The sequence below is a fragment of the Buceros rhinoceros genome, unplaced genomic scaffold (genome assembly GCF_000710305.1).
Source record: "Buceros rhinoceros silvestris isolate BGI_N320 unplaced genomic scaffold, ASM71030v1 scaffold15676, whole genome shotgun sequence".
NCBI lineage: Eukaryota > Metazoa > Chordata > Aves > Bucerotiformes > Bucerotidae > Buceros > Buceros rhinoceros.
In genome coordinates this window covers 1-19,034 of record NW_010417055.1, presented here as the reverse complement: position 1 = coordinate 19,034, position 19,034 = coordinate 1, and the positions used below count along the sequence as shown (strand labels likewise).

Genomic DNA, 19,034 nt, shown 5'->3' with positions numbered 1-19,034 from the left:
AGAAGCCCGGGCCCAGGCTGCCCAGGGCAGTGGCGGAGTCCCTGTCCCTGGAGGGGTTGAACAGCCGTGTGGAGGGACAGTGCTGCTGAGGGACAGGGGGCAGTGGGGACCTGGCAGTGCTGGGGGAACGGGGGGACTCGATGACCTTAAAGGTCTTTTCCAACCAAAACGATTCTGTGATTCTGTAACGTAAAGGTCCCTTTTCTAGCTCTGTAGCCATCCTCTGGTCATACAGAAGCAAATGTCCCGAAGCAGAAATGGTTTCCAGTTTTCAGGACATACCTGCGGTAGGCGAACCCACTACCAAAACTGTCCTCGTGATCCCAGCCACAGACATCACGCCACTGGCCAGAGACGAGCCCATTCTGCCCATCGCCTGTTAGAGTTTTAAAACACCTGCGTCATTTCCACAGAACGTCACGTCACTTCAGACTACTCACAAGTCCCGCTCTCTGGAAGGAGCCCTACCTTGTCTCCAGCCACTGCAAACCAGTGCTTTGTGCTGGGTGGGTGGTACCCATACACCTTCCCGACGCTCTGCCTGACACCCGCTGAGAGGGGACCGCAGCTGCAATTACAGTGCAAAATCTATTTGTATGTAACAACATATTTTTAATTGCTCTTCTTAAAATACTGTCCCCTTTTAGTTCAGACTAACAGGGCTGCCAAATCCTAGAAATCTATTTTAGTCATTCCCAGGCTTGTTCTAATTATTACACAATATTTAGAGCACGGGCCTGGTCTGTCTATCCTCTTCTTTATCGCCCAGTACATGCTTGTCTTTGGCTCGCTTTGAAAAATGCCAACTCAAAGTCAGTGCTACCTGTAGGATTATTTTAGGCGTGTTTACCTTTTTGTGCCCCCTCTTCCCCTCCCCAAGGAAACACAAGGAATTCTGAAGTGTCTCTAAATAATAAAGACCCTCTCTCTAAAGGGTCTAAAGACCTTCTCTCTTCATGAGGAAGGGTGAAGGCCTAAAAATATGAATTTAATAAAAAATACTCTAAGCAGCACAAAGAGGAAACTTCCTGAAAAGCCGGAAGTCTAAACTATGACAAATCTTAGACACTGTGGAAGAGCAGAACGGAGGCGAGAGCGAGCTGTCCTGTACAACGCACCCAGCACAGCTCTTCCACGTAGGGCTCCCGACAAGCAGCAACGTTCCGTTCTCCAGCTGGCAGCTGGCAAGTGAAAATCCGAACCAAGCATAGTTTTCTTCCCCTGTCACCATCCAGTTGGCATCCTGTACTGACAGCAGGCCTGGCGGACCAGAAAGATACGGATTAAATCTTGGTGTCCCCTGGCGTAGCAAACCCCCTGCTAGCAATCCTCCACTGATTCTTCCTATGACAACGAGCCTCTGTAAGCAAAGTTACCCCGGCCCCGAGTTACGGCGAACTTTGCTTGCTCAGGCTGCAGCTGTGTGGGCTGGTGAAAGCCTTTACTCAACACAGCCTGCTTCGGAATCCTTGCACTAGCCTACACGAAGCACAAGAGAGCCATCAGCCTGCCCCGAACGAGGGACTCCTTCTCGGGGGCAGGACAACAGTGAAACTGGTTCTCGGAACTTGTACTTCTTCAAGGGTGGCGGGTGGGGGAGCTTCAAATCGTTCTGGCTTCAATTCAAAGAACTCGCTCTGTGGTTTGGTTCTGCAGAAACATCAGCAGTGTTTTAAAACCAATTTTCTTTGTGGTTTCTAATTTTACATGAAGCAGAACAAGCTACAAAAGTTAAGCGTTATTGGAAATCTCAATTACCTGATTCTGTGGGTCCTGCCCAAGCCCTGTTAACTTTATTTAGCTCTGTATGTGGCCTTTTCTCCCTCCTTCACATCCATCCTGTACTCATCAGCTACACTCAGCTGTAGCATCCCTCTTTAGCCACAAGAAGGAGCATACGGAGTGATAAAAATTCACCCTTTCAGGTACTTCTGCAACTGTCCAAGGCAGACCAGTGTATCACCGATCCGCAGCTGAGTCCATCGCTTTAGCAAGGCATTCAACGCTACGTCTCCCCTAAAGCTCTTGTACGGCAAGGTGGATGGGTGGACAACCAGACGGGAAAAACCTAGCTGAGATGACGCCCTCTCGCAGGGCAGCAGTTAGTGGGTTGTACTCTCAATGCCTAGGACAAGCAGGGTGCCTTCAGAGACCCATCTTGAGTCTCAACCTGTTCAACACTACCGTAAATGATTTGGAGAAGGCAACAACATGCTCTGTCATGACAGTGGCAGATGACAGGACATTGCGGGGGCTATCACTTGGGGGCAGGGCCACCAGTCAGAGGGACCCAGACAGGCTGGAGAAACAGGCTGACAGGAGCCTCACTAAATTCATCAAGACAAATGCTAAGCTCTGCCCCTGAGAAAGGAGATGCCCTTGTGGTGACCCAGGTTGGGGACAGGCTGGCTGGGGAGCAGCCGTGTGGAAAAAACCCTGGAGGTGCTGGTGGGTAGAGCTGAGCGTGAGGCTCTGACGGCAGAGATGGCCACCAGCATCCCAGGCTATATAAGCAGCAGCAAGGCAAAGAGACTGGGAGAAGTGAGTGTTCCCCCTTTACTTCTCCCTAGACCACACCTATAATACGTTGTTCAGTTTTGGACCCCACAAAGCAGGAAAGTTAGTGATAAACTGGAGCAAGTTTAATAGAGGGCCCCCAAAATGGTGGGGGGCTGGAGCACCTGCACTGTGAGCAGAGACTGAGGGACCGGGACTTACTCAGCGTGGAGGAGAGAAGGTTGTGAGACGACCTAAGAGCGGCCTGATAGTCCCCGTGAGGAGGTTAACAAGGAGACAGAGCCAGGCTCTTCCCAGCGTACTGAGGTACTCATCGCCTTCTCTGCCCCCAGCTTCACCGTGCATGGTGGGAGGACAACAGACAATGAGCACGAGCTGAAACATGAGAGATTTAACGCTGGCTGTAACGAGACATTTTTTTCCCTATGAGGAGAGCCAAGAAGTGGAGCAGCTGCCCAGAGTGGCTGTGCAATCTTTTCAAGACCCAGCTGGATAAAGCCCTAGGCAGTCTGGTCTGCCTTCATAGCTGTCCCCTTTTAGAGTAGGACTTCTTGGACTAGACACCTCCTGCGGTCCCTTCGAACCTGGATTATCCTATGAGTAATTAGGAACAAATGAACAGTCATATAAAATGTGGGAGGGTTCATTTACTCCGTAAATATTACCTTGGTCACTCCTGTTGAAGTAAGAATAAAATGCAACCACAAATCCTCTCTGCTGCCCACCACCAGGTGCATATGGAGAGCCCACAACCAGATCAGCATTTTCATCCCCATCAACATCAGCTGCCAGGAGGGACCAACCAAGATTACAGTAGGAATACTGCAATAAACAGTTAGTTTAATCCTGAAATAGAACCGAAACCACCAGTTCTGAAACAAAATAGAGCAATTTACTTCTAAAGAGCCAACTTTGCTTCTGGGCAAATTACCCTCCCACGCCCTGACTGCGGTTTTGTTTTCTTTGGGTTTGGGGGGGTTTTAAATTGTTGTTGTTTGAGGGCTATGCATATTTCTGTTCACCCTGCTGCCTCCCCTCCACTGGAGTACGAGTGTCTTTCCCACGCACAACCAACCTTGGCAAGCACCTGCTTGCCCCACCCCCATCTGTCTAAATTCCCTGGCAATTAGAAGTTTGAACGTAACCTTCTTTTTTTAAGCCTGTGAGCCCCTTTATCTCACCTCCTGCTTGTGTAGCCCTGTGTTAGTCTGCTCAATATACCTGACACGTTATGGTAACGTTCGGTTCAGATGCCAAGCCTCGTCCCTCGGTGCCAAAATAGACGTACACAGCACCCTGAACAGCAGGAAAAGCAAACACAGCGTGAGAGCATCTGCATGTCAGCACCCAGCATGAAAGCCAAGACAAAGCACAAGGAGTGAAACGGTTCTGCACGGGCTATTGACACAACCGCAGTCTTCCTATCAGAGCCTGCTCACAGTCTGTTTTTTCCACCCCAAACCCCAGAACACCCATGCTCTCATGCGTCCTGCTATAACCAGGCACAAACTAGAGCAGTACATTTTCCTCACGCTGCAGGGTAGGAGCAAGGACAGTATCCTGTGTATTTACATTTGTTATACACGCATTCGGGTGGCTCAAAATTTTTTCGATATGATTTAATGCAATAGCACAGGGTACCAGGCACACAGATGCATCCAATTTCCCAAACTAGTGGGTCTAGCTAAAAGCATTTCAATTCCTATTTAGGCAACTAAGTCACTATCTGAAATTCTGAAGAATTTTAAGCTTAATGGATGTGATTGAAACTAAAACATTTTGCCTCTCAGTTCACGTGGGCTGAAAATACTCAGGGACCGTGACACGGGCTTATCTGGTAAGCTGCGAGTCATTAAGGCTCTGGAACTTCATTATTTTAGCAAGTATGTCTGTGTCAGGTGTCATCTGTTGGCCTGTGACAAGGCTCACGGACCCAGGAGGTCTGTTCCAGACTCTCTGTTCCTGTATAAAAAGGGTAGACTTGCACTCCGTGAACGGCCCCCTACACTTCCAGCGCAGCAGTGCTGTAAAGTTCTAATCTAATCTAATCTCATCTGGATGTCTAATGTGCAAAAAGGCCACTGAAAGAGAAATAGCGACTGCAGCTGTCGCTGCTCTAGTCAAAGCACCACCTTGAGCACCTGGAAATTCCCTCTCATTTCGCTGTTCAGAAAAACGCGTATCTGTAAAAATGTTCTGTTTGGAGGGAAAAATACCCCAAGAAACCCATGTGTGTTTACAACCCACTTACTTACTTTGTAAGTGAGAAACTGGGATCCCACAGAAGGTGCTCCAACTGCCAGATCCGGCAGCCCGTCCTCATTGAAGTCCAGCACTGCCAAGGCAGAGCCAAATCTTCCTGAAGGCTAAAAGAAGAGGGATCGCTCTCAGGAAAACAACAGGCGTCTTCAAGACAAAACCACCAAAACCTAATGCACGTGTGCAATCACAGCCCAGGGCAGAACTGGAAACAGAGGTGACAAAACATTGCCCCAACAATTTTCTTAGCATCACTAAGTCAGTACTAACTGTCATACTAATACACTAACTCGGAGTCAACTGTTCTGTTCGAGGATGTGGAGGTGTTACAACCGAAGACAACTGCACACAGCAGGGCACGGCTCTGCTACTTCCTCGCCTGAGCCTGGTACACCGTTGATGTTACGCTTGTGATCTTTTCTGTTAACAGCTTTACAGCTCTGAACCATTACAACACTCTGGGAGAAAACAGCAGCTGTTACTCCATGGTTTACAACCACAGGAAATGTCTCTCTTATTTTCTCAATGCAGGGATCCGAATGAGCTATACTGTGACTGACAGAGAAACCACCTCAGTTTTACTGGAGGGCAAATTATGTCCCAGCACCCACTTATCTGGCACAGTAGTAACAGAGAACCTACAGACATCACTGCCTGTGACTGAAGTAAGGGTTATTTTTCTTGAGAAGTGTGTGACGTCCTTTTTCCATGAGGGGTGTTTCAGGAATAATCCTCACACATATTAATACTACTATTGCTCAGTCACAATCCACCACATTGTCGGTCAAAGAGCTGACTTGACTCCTCACCTGATGACCCTGCAGGACTTGGTCAGCTCTCCCATCTAGATCCATGTCCTCTGGTGGCAAACCAGACTGGTTGCCATAGACCACATACACCCGTCCTGTCTGAAAACTGCCCAGTGTGCTGTACCCTGGGGCCCCAGCCACCAGATCTTCGTATCCATCCTGGTTTAGGTCAGCTGAGATCATTGCCCTGTACAGCAAGGGAGTCAACAGAACTACAGCGTTAGCTTCCAGGCTACCACAACATAGCAGAAAATAAATACTTTTACCTCCTTCAGGTAAACCAACACTTGTGTCTCCCTGTCTGTTTTTGTGAAACGCTACACAGCCCTTTTCCTGTTTTCTTGTATTAAATAAAAACAGAGCCTTGAAGATTCACCTTCCATTAATGCATCCGAGATGTGTAGGAACTACTTTTACTGTACTGACACAAGGCACCTGAGAGCAGTCAGAGGAAGGAGCGTAAAAAAGGGCTGCTTGCATATGAGACAGAATACCACAGCTAAAATTAAGTATCTTTTTAAATGAATCTCTGATTTAATCGATGGATTTAACCATAGATAAACAGAGGGATCACAGGTCGCAGTAGCACACTAGAATTTAGAGAAGGAATGTGGAGAGGAAAGAATGAACTACTGTTAACTTGGCTGATGTGAAGTAAAGGCAAGAATTACACCTCCAATTTTTGAGTCAGAAGACATAAAGCCAGGTGACCTGCAATGCAAATTCATCTTATTACTCTTCTCTGTTGCAGCTCAGGCTAGAACATCTCTGGCAAGGAGCACGAATATGCCTCTTTCTGTGTCCTGAATCTATCTTTGAACTCCCCACTAGTATTGTAGCGTTGCCAAGAACACTCACTGGGCACCATCAGAGAACAGTTCGGGACAGACAATTAACTCTGCTCAAACATCAGCCAATAGCCAAAAAAGGGTAACAACAATGTTCCTACACTGCTCAGAACTAGACTTGGTGCTGGTTTGAATTTTGGTTCTGTCTGTTCTGAGCTTGATAGGACACATAGCATTGAGCTCCTTCACTAAGGACCGAACGTAAAAAAATGGCAATTCCTCCAAAGAGGAATGTCTGGCTAGAAACCACATCTGAATGGAAATTCTGCTCTTGATGCAGTTTTATTCAGTACTGACACAAAGAGGCTTACGTTAACATCAGAAAAAAAGCTCTTATGGGTTAACTTGTTGTTCTGGCCAGACAATAACAGTTGGACTCAACGACCTTAAAGATCTCTCTCTTCCAACTTGAACATTTCTATGATTCTACAGTATAAGCCATTCAGCCACATTTGTACCACTAATCGATTTGGACTGTCACCTTTAAAGAGCATCCAAAAAACAAACAATCTTTTGGTGGGTACTCAACATTTTCAGAAATCAAGAGGGAGGAAAAAGATTACCAACCATCCAAGTCTAGCATAGGGCGAAGTCAGAAAATACGATGCTGTTGGCTTGGAGATGTACTTAGAAGATTTCTGATGTGGAGCTGCTAATGGTCTCCAGACATTGGTTGCAAAGCCCAGGGAATTCTGAAATAAAAATAATAAAGAGACACCAGAATGGTTAAAACACAGGCAGAAACTCCAGAACATTGTGGAGCACCTCAAAACCGAAGTCACCAGCAGTGGAAATCACCCCGGTTGATCTAAGTGGACTCTGACTGAGGCCATAAGCACCATTTGAGAAAAAGACCAGAATCTGTGTGCTCTACAGGGGGCACTGTTAACTGTTCACAGCTCTGCTTTGCTGGGGCTTCTTAAGCCCCAGAAGCGTTCATACAACTCTGTAAAATACAATCACTAACGTGTAAATACTAAAGATATATTTTGTCATTTCTGGCACGGCAAGATGTGTTCTAACTTCACTACACAACGAGCAAAGTGCAAAAATTGAATATTTACCATATACACATAAACATAGAGATTAGCAATGGCACTGGAATCTGCATGAAGGGAAGTCAGAGGCTGCTGTTAACAGGCAGAGACCCTGCTCCATCACGCGGCATTTCAGACAGGAATTAAGACGATGTTACAGATGAACTTTACCCGACACATCCGTCACTTCTCACTTACTGTTGCCCAAGGCTGTATGTTGAAGCGAACTCCTCTCTCTGTATAATTTATATTCCTTTCAAGTGTTTTTGTAAGCAAAGAAGTTGTATTCTTGTGATGTTCACCTTTGGATTGATTGTTTCTGCTGAAATAAAGGTGGCAGCAAAAGCAATTAGTAGAACTGAATTAACGAGCACTTATTTTATGCCAAAGGTAGGGGAAACAAACATATCGCAGGCAATCAGGAGGCCCTTTCTCCCATGTGTAAGTGGAGTTCTCCAGAGATACCAGTTATGCTGGCGTCTCTTGAGATGTTTTCTGGAGGAATACGTACGCTTGTGCTCCAGACAGCTGAGTTTGGTATTTCTGTACGTGAATCAGGAGAGAATTTACTTATGGTAAGGGTAAACATGTATCAGTAGCTTCACGATAGGCAGAACAAAGAGTGACAACCAAATAAAGCGTGAAGACGTGGCACTTCAAGTACTAGGTAAGGGTTCTTGTCCTCAGGCCAGAAGGCACGAGTCTCTCCTACGTTTTGCACGGTTTCCCTATACAAATCTTTACTTATTCACGTCCAGAGAATCTCAAATTCACACACACAAATAGCTCGCTGTCCACGTAAGTGCAAGACCCTCCTTACACAGCACATCTCTGAACCTTCAGAGCGGTACTTACGCATGGCTGTCCTCATGCTGCCTCGTGCAGTTGATAAACAGAGGGTTCTCGGGCAGGAAGCAGCCACTGAGGAAACGTGCAGAATGCAGTTGAAAGATTTTCCCGCAATGGAAACAAAACTCTCATCCTTACTGGTTCCTCTGTTAGAAGTCATGGGTTTTCTAAGAAACCTTCTTATTCAAAACTGGGGCTTCATTCTAATCCTTAGAAACCCCTTTGGTCTTTATTTTAATGGCCTCGATTAGGCTCTATCTGAATCTCACGTGTCTTTATACAACTCTTCACGGAAGCTTGTTTAACGTGTGCTGGCAATTCTATGAACCTAAATCACTTTGAATGGAAGTGTCACTCTGGAACAAAGAGCACACGGGATTATGCCATGGTGCATTGCAAATGTCATTTCCCCAAATAGCTGCAGCGATATTTTCCCTATAAATGAGTGGATTATTTGTCAGTGTTGGTCTCATAAAGTTATTTACAGCAACTTGTAACAGAGCAGTACAAGGCTAGAACTTCTGCAAAAACGTGATGTTCTGAGTACAAGCCTGAGCTTCCAACACTAGAACAGACACTCTTACTCTCTCTGATCCTGTTTACCGTGTCTGAAGGCAGTACCTGACCTCCCCTAGGATGGGACATCTTTGCTGGCCGATGACAGCAGCCAGAAGGTGCAGCCACAGCCACAGCTCAGACTGCCAGGGCAGGCAGCACCTCAGGGCATGGTTACACAACGTTTTAGCAGGCCCTGCTACATTTTCCCATGAACGTGTAACAAATGCAAACTCAAGGCCTAAGTAATCCTGTGTGTAGGCACAAAAATCCCTTTGTCCAAGGGATGATTTAAAGCTCAGCCTCTTTTAGGAAAGAGCCTGCCTTCAGAAGAACAACTGAGTGAGCGCCGCATCTTGACTAGCGCGTTTCGTACTGCAGGGAACACGCTGTACCTGGTTCCGTTCTCTAGCATACGGCTCGTCAGCTCAAAAATATTGTTTGTCCAGAACGCCATGTCATCCACTCCTCCGAGGAAATACTCGTGGAACTTCTCCACCAGGAACGGAGATTTACCGGCATATGTTGGAAAAAGCTGAGACAAGCAACATACTTAGGAAGATGGATTACACTGTATTCCTGCTCCACGGTCATTTTTATAAAGAAAACAGAAAACCGACCTTGGCAACAGCAAGCCTTTCTCCATGCCTGAAAAAAGAAAAAATCTTCAGAAATAAATTTGCTTAATTTAGTAATATTTAGTTCTTTAAACTGTTCTTTGCAAGGTGTCTGTATGGTAAATACTAGGCAAGTCAGCGCATTTCCTTATTCGCTGTTAATACATTTTTAAGAGCTGTAGCCTGAGAAGCGATAACATTAACTTTATTGCTGCCTGTAATGTGGAGGGATTCACAGGCATAAATATGCATTAATTCAGTAAATAGCTAAGATGCTGAATCTGTGGTGTAATAATGAATTTAAGAGTCATCGAGCAGCCCAACCTTGTATTCTAGCCCTTAAAAATCGGGTGTTTTATGATTTGGGGGTCTAGGAAGGAGTCTATATTCCTGACCACAATGCACAGGGCATTTCAAACAGGATTATCATCATTTTCCTGCATATGTTTCACTTTGGAAAACCCAGACAAAGCTCTTCAACTTACAGTTCAAGAAACTGCAGGTAAGTACAGTCAGTAATTGTGCTTTCAGTTATGACCTCTTTTCCATAAAATTCCTTATAGATAGCTGCTAGGTCTTTGATGGGGACATACCTAAAACCGAGACGAAGGTATTAGACCGAGAGACTTTCCACAGCACCTGATAACAGATTATCATTCCTGTAACAACAATGGGCTGCTTTAAAACATTCAACATTTCAAAAGACTATAAAAGGTCACAGAGATTTACAAACGGGACCGGGATTTACAAATGATGAGGACTGCGGGTGCCGTTACTCTCTGCAGAACACTCCTCTCGTGCAGGTCCTAGAAGCCTGTACACCGTTCCCCTACGGCTGCTGCTGGGAGACTTTCCACGCTCGCCACACCGGTTCCCTGGCTTGGTGACCGCGCGGCCTTGGAGGGTGTCCTCCAGCCCTCTGCTGTGGCCAATCTACTCCTGGCCAAACAGATGTTTCCCACAGCTGGGCCAAAGTTTTATTCATGAGCTGTGCCTTCCATACCTAGATGAACTCCAGCCTCCTTAAATAAAATGACTCCCATGACCTACTTTATCAGCAGAAAAAAGGCACGTGAGTTTTTTATTTCAGTTTAAAACTATGAGGAAAAAACCCCTGTGTGTAAATAAAACTACTGCTTCTTTTTATGCTTTTAAAACCTATCTGAATTCCACAGCATCATAAACATCCTCAACCTCCAAAACTTTAAATGGAAATTAAAGCGAGGTTTATTTAACTGCGTTGTTTAACTAATTACGAGGACATGCCAGCAAACCTTTGTCACTGATTATTTTATATTTAATTACTTATATAGAGATAAATACTTCAATTGTTCTCGCTGTGCTCCTGTATGTAAAACTCTTTTTTACTTCTTTTTCACCTCGGGGGACAATATATAAGCACATAAGGAAATACCAAACTCAGAAAAATTCCAATAGCTGCAAGACTTTCTTTGGACCGAAAGATACAAAAGGAGCATTTTGTTAAACCACAGTGAGTGTACTGAGCAAGCAGAAATAATTATTAAAGAAGGTGACCTCATCATCTTACCAGTTCGATGCCAGGTAACTGAAGTCCAGCTCAAACTGACTCACTACATCTCCTCCTGTGGATGGAAGAACGAAAAAACCCACCAAGCCCAACAAACCAAACCTGTTAAGTAACCATCAGGGACGACAGCACAGATGACGCTACGTGGGGCTACGCTGTCTACGGTTATACGGTAGATCCTCCAGCGATATATTTAGAATACATAAATGGTTCACCTGAAAGTATGCTGCATATTTTATACTTCCAGAGAATAAGAACAATGTCAGATTTAAAATCACAGCAGCAACTCCATTTGAACTTTAGCATCCTTCAGCCTGCTGCAATACAAGTGCCCTATCGCATCTCCTGAAACACGGAGCATGAGGACAGATCGAGCAGGGCTTTGCAAGCTCTGGGGCAGAGTGGGGATGGTGCCCACATGACTCATTCCTGGCTCCTGCATTGCACAGGGTAAAAGCCAGAACCACCCGCTGCGGTTTTGAAGGGACTGGTTATCCCAACAGAAGGATCTATGATCAGCAAACAGAAACATTACCAAAATCACCAGCACGGTGAGCTTTTGGGTATGAACCTTGAAAATCAATCTGGAAAAAGAAAAAAACAAGAGAAACGTCCGTTGGTTTTACTCACCCTCCCATACAAGCATATGAGCAGATGGTCAACAAGACGCCCTGAGTTGACAGGTCCCAAACCTGACCAGTTTTGTTCTCATGGAGTTTGTGACACTACATCTCTGAAAATCCTCCTGAAAACGGGACTCCAGCTTTTCTCTTCCCTCCCCACCAGATTCCAAAGCTAAGCTCTTAGTTCCAATAAAACCAGTTATAGTAATCAATAAAATAATACAGGCTTACTTCTCCCATGGCCTTCAGGAATCCTTGGTTGATGCCCAGGCTATGCCAGCTAACGTCTGCCACGATATGTGAGGCAATTCCAAACAGGAAAGCCACCAGCTTCTCTGTAGCCTACACAACAACAGTCCACTTGTAACGTCAGTAATTTTACTCCTGTCTTTAAGGTGAGGTGAGAATTTTATCTAAGTGCATTATACAAAGATATAGGTGAGAAACTCCTACAAACCAAGAACTTAGTATGACAAGGTCTTGACCATGCATTTCTTGATGCTGGAGTCACTTCTGTGACTTGAGAAGCTTCAAGCACTTCATACAGCCCAAGGCCATCAAATTACATGGTTGATAACATGACAGCTTGTGTACTTCAAGCTAGATGGGTACTGAAGTGTTTTTTCCAGCCTGGGGACGAACACTTCCACTGCCAAGGAGTGGACCCTCACTGCCACCACACGTGTTGTGCAGGCACACAGAGGAGAGAAAGACATTCCTGTGCATTCCTGTGTTCATTGTAAAAGCCCAGGTATGAAATTACTCATCTTATTCCTACAAACAGAGAAGTTACTTGGAATAAATTTATCAGCCACAGCAACTTCATTTCTCCAGAAAAGAATTCCCTGCAAGTTCCAGGGGTCTCTTAAAAATCTGGTATTCAGTCACAGCTTTTGACGAATTTATTCTTCCCAAGGGTTAACGGTTCACAAGATCAGCAACACCAAGAGCCAGCCAAAAGGCAGGCAGACTTGTTTAGGTTTTAAAGAGCGCATGTTCTCAAATGCTGCTCCACCTCTATGACTCTCCTGAACAGAGAGTCATACAGAGTTACCACCTTTAAAATTATTCTCTCTTTTGACAACTTGTTTTTCCTCTCCTCCTGTGTAGCTCCTATAAGCAAGAGCAAACTGGGACTAAGTCCAAGATTTCACACATGAGAATTCTAAAAGTCACCTCGTTTTCAAGAGGCAAACACTCCGCCAGATGTGACCGTAAGACAAGACCACCAATCGCACTGGAAAGTCTGGACCTATGAAATATGCCCTAAGTACCAGACCATATTGGAGGTACCTGATAGACTTTATATGGGAATAGTAACTTCTGTGCCTGGTAAAGATCAAAACATTGATATCAGATATTTTCCGATACTAACGTTCCCGCCATCAGAGATTTTAATTTAAAACTGCGTATTTTTTTCTACATTTCTCAAAGGATGAAGCTGCAACAAGTGCAAGTGAAGAAAATAACAGAAAGCAAAGTCAAAAGTTAACGAAACTTTCTTACCTCATCCCAAGGCTGAGGATAATTCCTTCTGATATAGTGAATACTTGCAGTGAGAAACGGTGACCAGTGAGTGTCTTCAGACACATCATGGAATAGTCCTATTGCAATAGAATTATATCAATATTTGATTTAATCTTTGGGAAAAAAAAAAAAGAGAGACATTTAAAAAACTTTTTCCATTAAAAAACCCCAGACTTTTGTTCAATTTCATCTGGTACAGATGATACATTTTGCAATCCACTTACACGAGGAGAATCAAATGAGGCATATTTTTATACGATTCATACTGTCAAAAGAGATCCTAGATCTACCTTCTATGATTTTGATTTGAAGCATCTGTAAATTTTGTGCCCGCTCCCTCTCTCTGTGCCTGTGAGCAGGTGCAGTACAAGGGAAAACTGCCTCCCACACGGAGGGGATAAAGAGAGCTGGCAGAGAAGCTGCTGACTAAATGAATGCATCAAATTCTACGGCAGAAAAGCCACCTCAAAATACCATGCTTTGAGACAGCTCTCAGTTTCCACAGGGCAGCAGAAGGCTATGTCAACGTCATCAGGAGCTCAGCAGAACGGCAAACTTGTGCGGTTACAGTCAGTGTAGGAGCAGAAGGGCAGAGGAAAGCAGGAAAGATCAGGTTTTCCTCTGAAGCACCAATTCTTACTGTCGCTTGTGTTTGTGCAGAAGAGATTATGTGGGATCTAACAGTGACCCTGCCTAAAAACTTCCATGTACCTGCATAAAGCTGAGGGCACAGAGATGCTGACATGACAAGACCAAGCCTCACAACATCAAATCCTCTGAGAGGCAAGAAAGTAGGCAGGAGACAGAGTACTCAGACCACCAATACACTTGGCGGAAGAGTAGAGTTTGTTCACCCAGAACTGTGAAACTGCAGAAAACCACGGTATACCAAACACCAGAACGGAGAGCACCTTCCTTGTGGGTGATTCAGTCACCTCTGGCCTCTTGACGTTCCACAGTGCAGCTGAACTAGATGACACAAGGATGGGATTTGCTAGACCAAAATGAAACGTTGGTGGATAGAACCAACCAACTTGGTGTCCACTGGCACTCCCAGGTCCTTCTCTGCAGAGCTGCTTTCCAGCAGGTCACCCCCCAACCTGCACTGGTGCAGGGGGTTCTTCCTCCCCAGGTGCAGGACCCTACACTTGCCCTTGCTGAACTGCATTCGGTTCCTCTCTGCTCAACTCTCCAGCCCATCCAGGTCTCTCTGAATGGCAGCACAGCCTCTGGTGTGTCGGCCACTCCTACCAGCTCTTTCTCAAAGACTTAGAGAAAAGATGATTTTGTCCTCTCAGTCTCTCCCCAAGCCAGCACTCAGTAATTTAGTCAAACAGCATCCCTCTATCCAATCGCCCTACATGTTAAATGGTTAAATTTACCCAAAAGTTACTTTATAAAAACATTTTCAAATGTATTACTTTCTTACAAATTCTGCACAAAGGCTCAAAGTACTACCAGAAATGGTGAGTGTTTTGGTAGAAAGGTACTTTTGATCATACTTAATTTCCTACCACACGATTACTCGCAACTAAATTCTATGGGATTTTCACACAAAAATACATCTGTTACAATACTGGACTTACAACTTACCAATTTTGCAGATTACAGAATAAAAGGCGTCAGGATAAATGCTCCCAGCCTGAAATGCATCTTGGTGGTTTAGTAGCAACTGGGAAAAGGATGAGGGAAAAAGGAATGAGAATGCTATGCACAGCACGAAAACACAGTGTACTGCCAGTAGCAAAGACGACGTTTAAATATTGAGCAAGATACAACTATTATCTTGGTAAAATGTGTTATTTCAGTGTCATCATCACTCAATAAAATATCAAGTTCTATAAAATGGTCTTCTTTACTTTTTGTCCTAAAGGTTATTATATAGACTTAAGGAGATGGGGAAGCATGCGAGAAACCATGCTCAGGGTATATATGTTATTATAATTGCTACGTATTTGTAATAGTATTCAGGAGTCAAACGATTTTCAACAAAAAAAAGGTGAGAATGCAGTCTAGGCACAATATTTACACACGTAGTACTGAGAATAAATAATAAAAGGCGAGAAGACAGACAGGAAGACATTCAGACAGAAGAGGTACACAATTAAAACAACAATATGTTCCTACCTGTCTATAGTTAACATTCCCTTTGTGCGTAGTGAAAAATTCCAGAGCTCTGTGTGCTGAAAAACAACACGTGGAAGCGTTGATTTGGAGGAGCTGTGGCCAGCCCCGTGTTTTACGAGAAGCATTATCCACCCCAGCACACACCGCGCTGCCGTACCCACAGCAAGTGGCACGGCTCCGTGAACCACGATTTCTCACTCAGCTCTGCCCAGGGGAGAGGGTGTGTTTTGTCACATCACTATTCTGTGGCATCTCTGGGCCCACATCGGGCTCCTCCTAATGCCCCTCCTCTCGAGCTGACCCCAACAGCAGGGAGAAGGGACTCCCCACGTCCAGGACTGTGCTACAGCCACAATGACTCCCGGCACACGCAGAGTACAGATCGCAAAGTTCTAGCTGAACTCAATTCCAGTTTCACTTCAACAGCCCTTAACATTGAACAAGGTACCTGAGGAATCAATAGGGATGTTTAACAGGTTGATTAATTTTTAACGTGCATGAAAACCAACACAAATCTGAAGTCAGCAAAGTAAATAATACCATTTGTTCAGCCAACAGGCAGACATTCTTACTGCCAAAATACTCACCGAGCAAGCTCAACAAGAGAATGAAACAACCTGCCATCACTTTTCTTTAATGAAGTCTCCTCCTAATTACTGTTACATCCCAGGGATAAGCTGTTAACACTGTTCTAAAAACACCCAAATCGCCTATAGAACTATTCAGTTCAAACTGTGCGCAGGGGTTAACATCTTCCCTTCCCACATGAGGTTTTACTCCTCTCTTTAAGCTATTTACAAAGTAAGACTCATCAAGACACCCCAGAATATGCTGAATTTAATTTGATCCTTACCAAATAAATCGCATCACAAAAACTCCCCTCAGTCTCCTTCTGGAATAAGATCCAGGAAGAACTGTGTGGGTTGGAATGATGCTGGGGTTAGACCAGTGGGGAAAATTCAAATTTAAGATACCTTAAGGACCAATCTTGCAGCAAATCAGGAATCACTTTAAAATAATAACAATCACCATCATCACAAGTCTATCATCTTAAGGCTCAGCCATTTCAACACACATCCCTCTTTCCAGTGTGGGAGAGCCTCAGTTCGCGGTTTGCTTTCTCCGCCTCCCACCCGCCCCTGCCCCTGGGTCCTACAGGTTCACCTTTACAGGGAGTTTTGTGATGGATCCCCACAGTTCCACAGAGCTCGACAGGTCCGACGGGAGCTGCTGGTGAGGAAGAGCCTCCCAACCCCAAGAGCCTCACCAGCGGCAAGTGCGGCAAGTAGGACACGGCCCGGCTCTGCCGAGCACACTGCACATGATCAACATGTTGAACAGGCAGAGCCTTTCACTGGTCTGACAGTACTCTCCGAAGTCTGTCCAGCACGGGCGGTGGTGCCGGGTGGAAGCCGGAGGAGTTCCTCCCGACAACTCGTTGGGCGTTTTTTTTTTCCCTTGAAACGGTCAGCGTTTGGATCTGGCGATGAGTTCCAGTCTCTTATCCTTGCGGGCTTTTATTTGCGCAGGAATAAAAGCCCTGATTTTAGCAGCATCAGAGCAGCTTAAGGTCGTTTCCAGACAAAGGGACAAAACTTGTTGCAAATTATAATTACTATATATAGTAATAATAGCTCTGTGTACACACCACTCCCCACACAACCAAAACCTTTGAATTACATAAATGCAGGTTTTTTGCAACTTGCTTCCTTGGTTAGAAAGAAATTACTGCGTCGGGCCAGACCTCTAAGCTCTTGTTTCTCTTTGCAAATACTCTGTTCTGACCAATCCCCTAGTTCACGTCTTCAGCAGCTCGCACTCAGTTGTCGGAGCTTGCGAAGAGGTGTGTGCTCGCCTGCCCTCAGGCAGTGAGGCTTCTCCCACCCACCACCGTGGGTTTCTCGACATACTGTTAGGAAAAGCGGATGGTTGCAGGATGCTGACCAAGGGCACAATACTCGGTAACGGGAGCTACCCCCAGCCTCGAACGGACGCCATGAATAATCTCAGCCTTTAACTTGTTCAAAGCTGCATGTATTAAAGCCTGAGAAGATGACCTGAACAGAGACATCATCATTCGTTTTACTGCTTGTTTGAGCAACGGATTTAGAATGAGAAACAGAAGAACAAACAATTCAAACTGTCTATTTATTATGAGTCAATGTTTCAGAATAACCTCACGCTGCTCCTGAGTGGTTTTGCAAGAATCACAGCAGAAAACAGATTTTAAAAATAATTCATGCAAACAAGAATGGCAAAACAGAAACATTTCAACGTTCAGGCAGTTCTCCCCTTCGTTGTCTACAGCCTAGGCTGTTCAGGCGACCAGGAGGAGACGCACAACCGCATTTTCACGATGTTAGTCACAGACACAAACACATCTTAGCTTTACGGAGGTATGGCAAAATTAATACACGGTGATTTGAGAACAGAGTTCCCACAAACAACCTGTGTCATCCCCCAGTTTAAACATAACAGCCCCATAAACTGCGTAGTGTGTTCCTCCTCTTTCTCCAGACCAAACCCTGCCTGTGGGAGTCTCACAGGCACAAACATTCCGGTTACATAATGCCTGTGTTTTAGAAGACTGAAAAATACGCAGCCACATCGAATCGAGTACTTTGCATACAAAAACAGCGAAGTTCCAAGCTCCCAAACCGAACTGCTCATCTATCCTATGTGCCATTCACATTTTTTCCAGAATCTAAAATGTTTGTTAGTTCAACCTCAACATTATTTCCTCCCTTTGCTTTCCAGCCAAATCCAAATTTCCTTCTCTTCCCAAGCAACTCCAAAAAGACAAGGAAAATTCATTCTGAGCATGTCTTACCTATTTCAACATGTGTTGAAATTCCGCACGGGACACCTCTTTGACAGAAATGGTGTAGTATGATCAGCACGACAGACCAAATCCTCAGGCGAGCCATGATGCTGGCTGGAACTGTGATTTTCAGAAGCCTGGAGCAGTAGCAGCGTGACCTTTGAAATGTAGGTTACGGAGCACGCCTTTTCTTTCTGACTTATTGCTGACACAGCAAGTAAGAGACGGCTGTATCTGAAAGGCTATTTCATAGCGATGCTTTTCTTTACCTCAAATAAAGTAATTAATAAAAAAAGCAGCAACCTAGGAGTGTTCTCCCTCTTGAATTCTGTCCCATCTCTGGGGTTGGGGCAGTGTAACTGCCATCCCGGCACAGCAGCAGTGAGGTTTCTGTTAACACAGAAGCACGGCGGAGAACAGCATCCTCCCACAGCTTGTCCAGCCCACGGGGCACTTGCCTCGAAACAGCCAGACCAGACTTCACAAAAAATTAGTGCCAGCTGCCAAAGCAGCATTAGTAGAAAAACAGTAGATGGCTTCTAGAGGCTGGAAGGGACCTCTGGGGATCGCCCAGTCTAACCCCCTGCTGGAGCAGGTTCCCCCAGAGCAGGCTGCACAGGATCGTGTCCAGGTGGGGTTTGAATATCCCCAGAGGAGACTCCACAACCCCGGGCAGCCTGTGCCAGTGCTCTGGCACCATCAAGGAAGTTTTTTTGCCCCTTGTCTGGTTGCTGGGCACCACTGAAAAGAGTCTGCCCCTTCCTCTTGTTTAGAGAGCAAGTCTTATGAGGAGCTCCTGAGAGAACTTGCGTTGCTTAGTCTGGAGGAAAGAAGGCTGAGGGGACACCTCATCGCTCTCTACAACTTCCTGAAAGAAGGTTGTAGTGAGGTGGAGG

General features: G+C 45.3%; 1 protein-coding gene across 1 annotated transcript in view; it reads right to left on the bottom strand.

Annotated features, from left to right (window-relative positions):
* GPLD1 (glycosylphosphatidylinositol specific phospholipase D1) overlaps positions 1-18,244 on the bottom strand; it is a 21,491-nt gene extending 3,247 nt beyond the window's left edge. Inside the window, exons 1-20 of the mRNA XM_010138044.1 lie at positions 18,148-18,244; positions 15,318-15,373; positions 14,784-14,862; positions 13,170-13,267; positions 11,895-12,005; positions 11,576-11,624; positions 11,041-11,095; positions 9,977-10,084; positions 9,495-9,522; positions 9,270-9,409; positions 8,326-8,391; positions 7,669-7,789; positions 7,001-7,125; positions 5,586-5,772; positions 4,773-4,883; positions 3,739-3,813; positions 3,183-3,339; positions 1,119-1,260; positions 469-568; positions 283-376 (exon numbers count right to left, since the gene is read on the bottom strand). Of these exons, the coding sequence (XP_010136346.1) occupies positions 283-376; positions 469-568; positions 1,119-1,260; positions 3,183-3,339; positions 3,739-3,813; positions 4,773-4,883; positions 5,586-5,772; positions 7,001-7,125; positions 7,669-7,789; positions 8,326-8,391; positions 9,270-9,409; positions 9,495-9,522; positions 9,977-10,084; positions 11,041-11,095; positions 11,576-11,624; positions 11,895-12,005; positions 13,170-13,267; positions 14,784-14,862; positions 15,318-15,373; positions 18,148-18,244 (1,999 nt within the window). The remainder of the gene's footprint in view (positions 1-282; positions 377-468; positions 569-1,118; positions 1,261-3,182; positions 3,340-3,738; positions 3,814-4,772; positions 4,884-5,585; positions 5,773-7,000; positions 7,126-7,668; positions 7,790-8,325; positions 8,392-9,269; positions 9,410-9,494; positions 9,523-9,976; positions 10,085-11,040; positions 11,096-11,575; positions 11,625-11,894; positions 12,006-13,169; positions 13,268-14,783; positions 14,863-15,317; positions 15,374-18,147) is intronic.
* Positions 18,245-19,034: the final 790 nt, after the last annotated feature.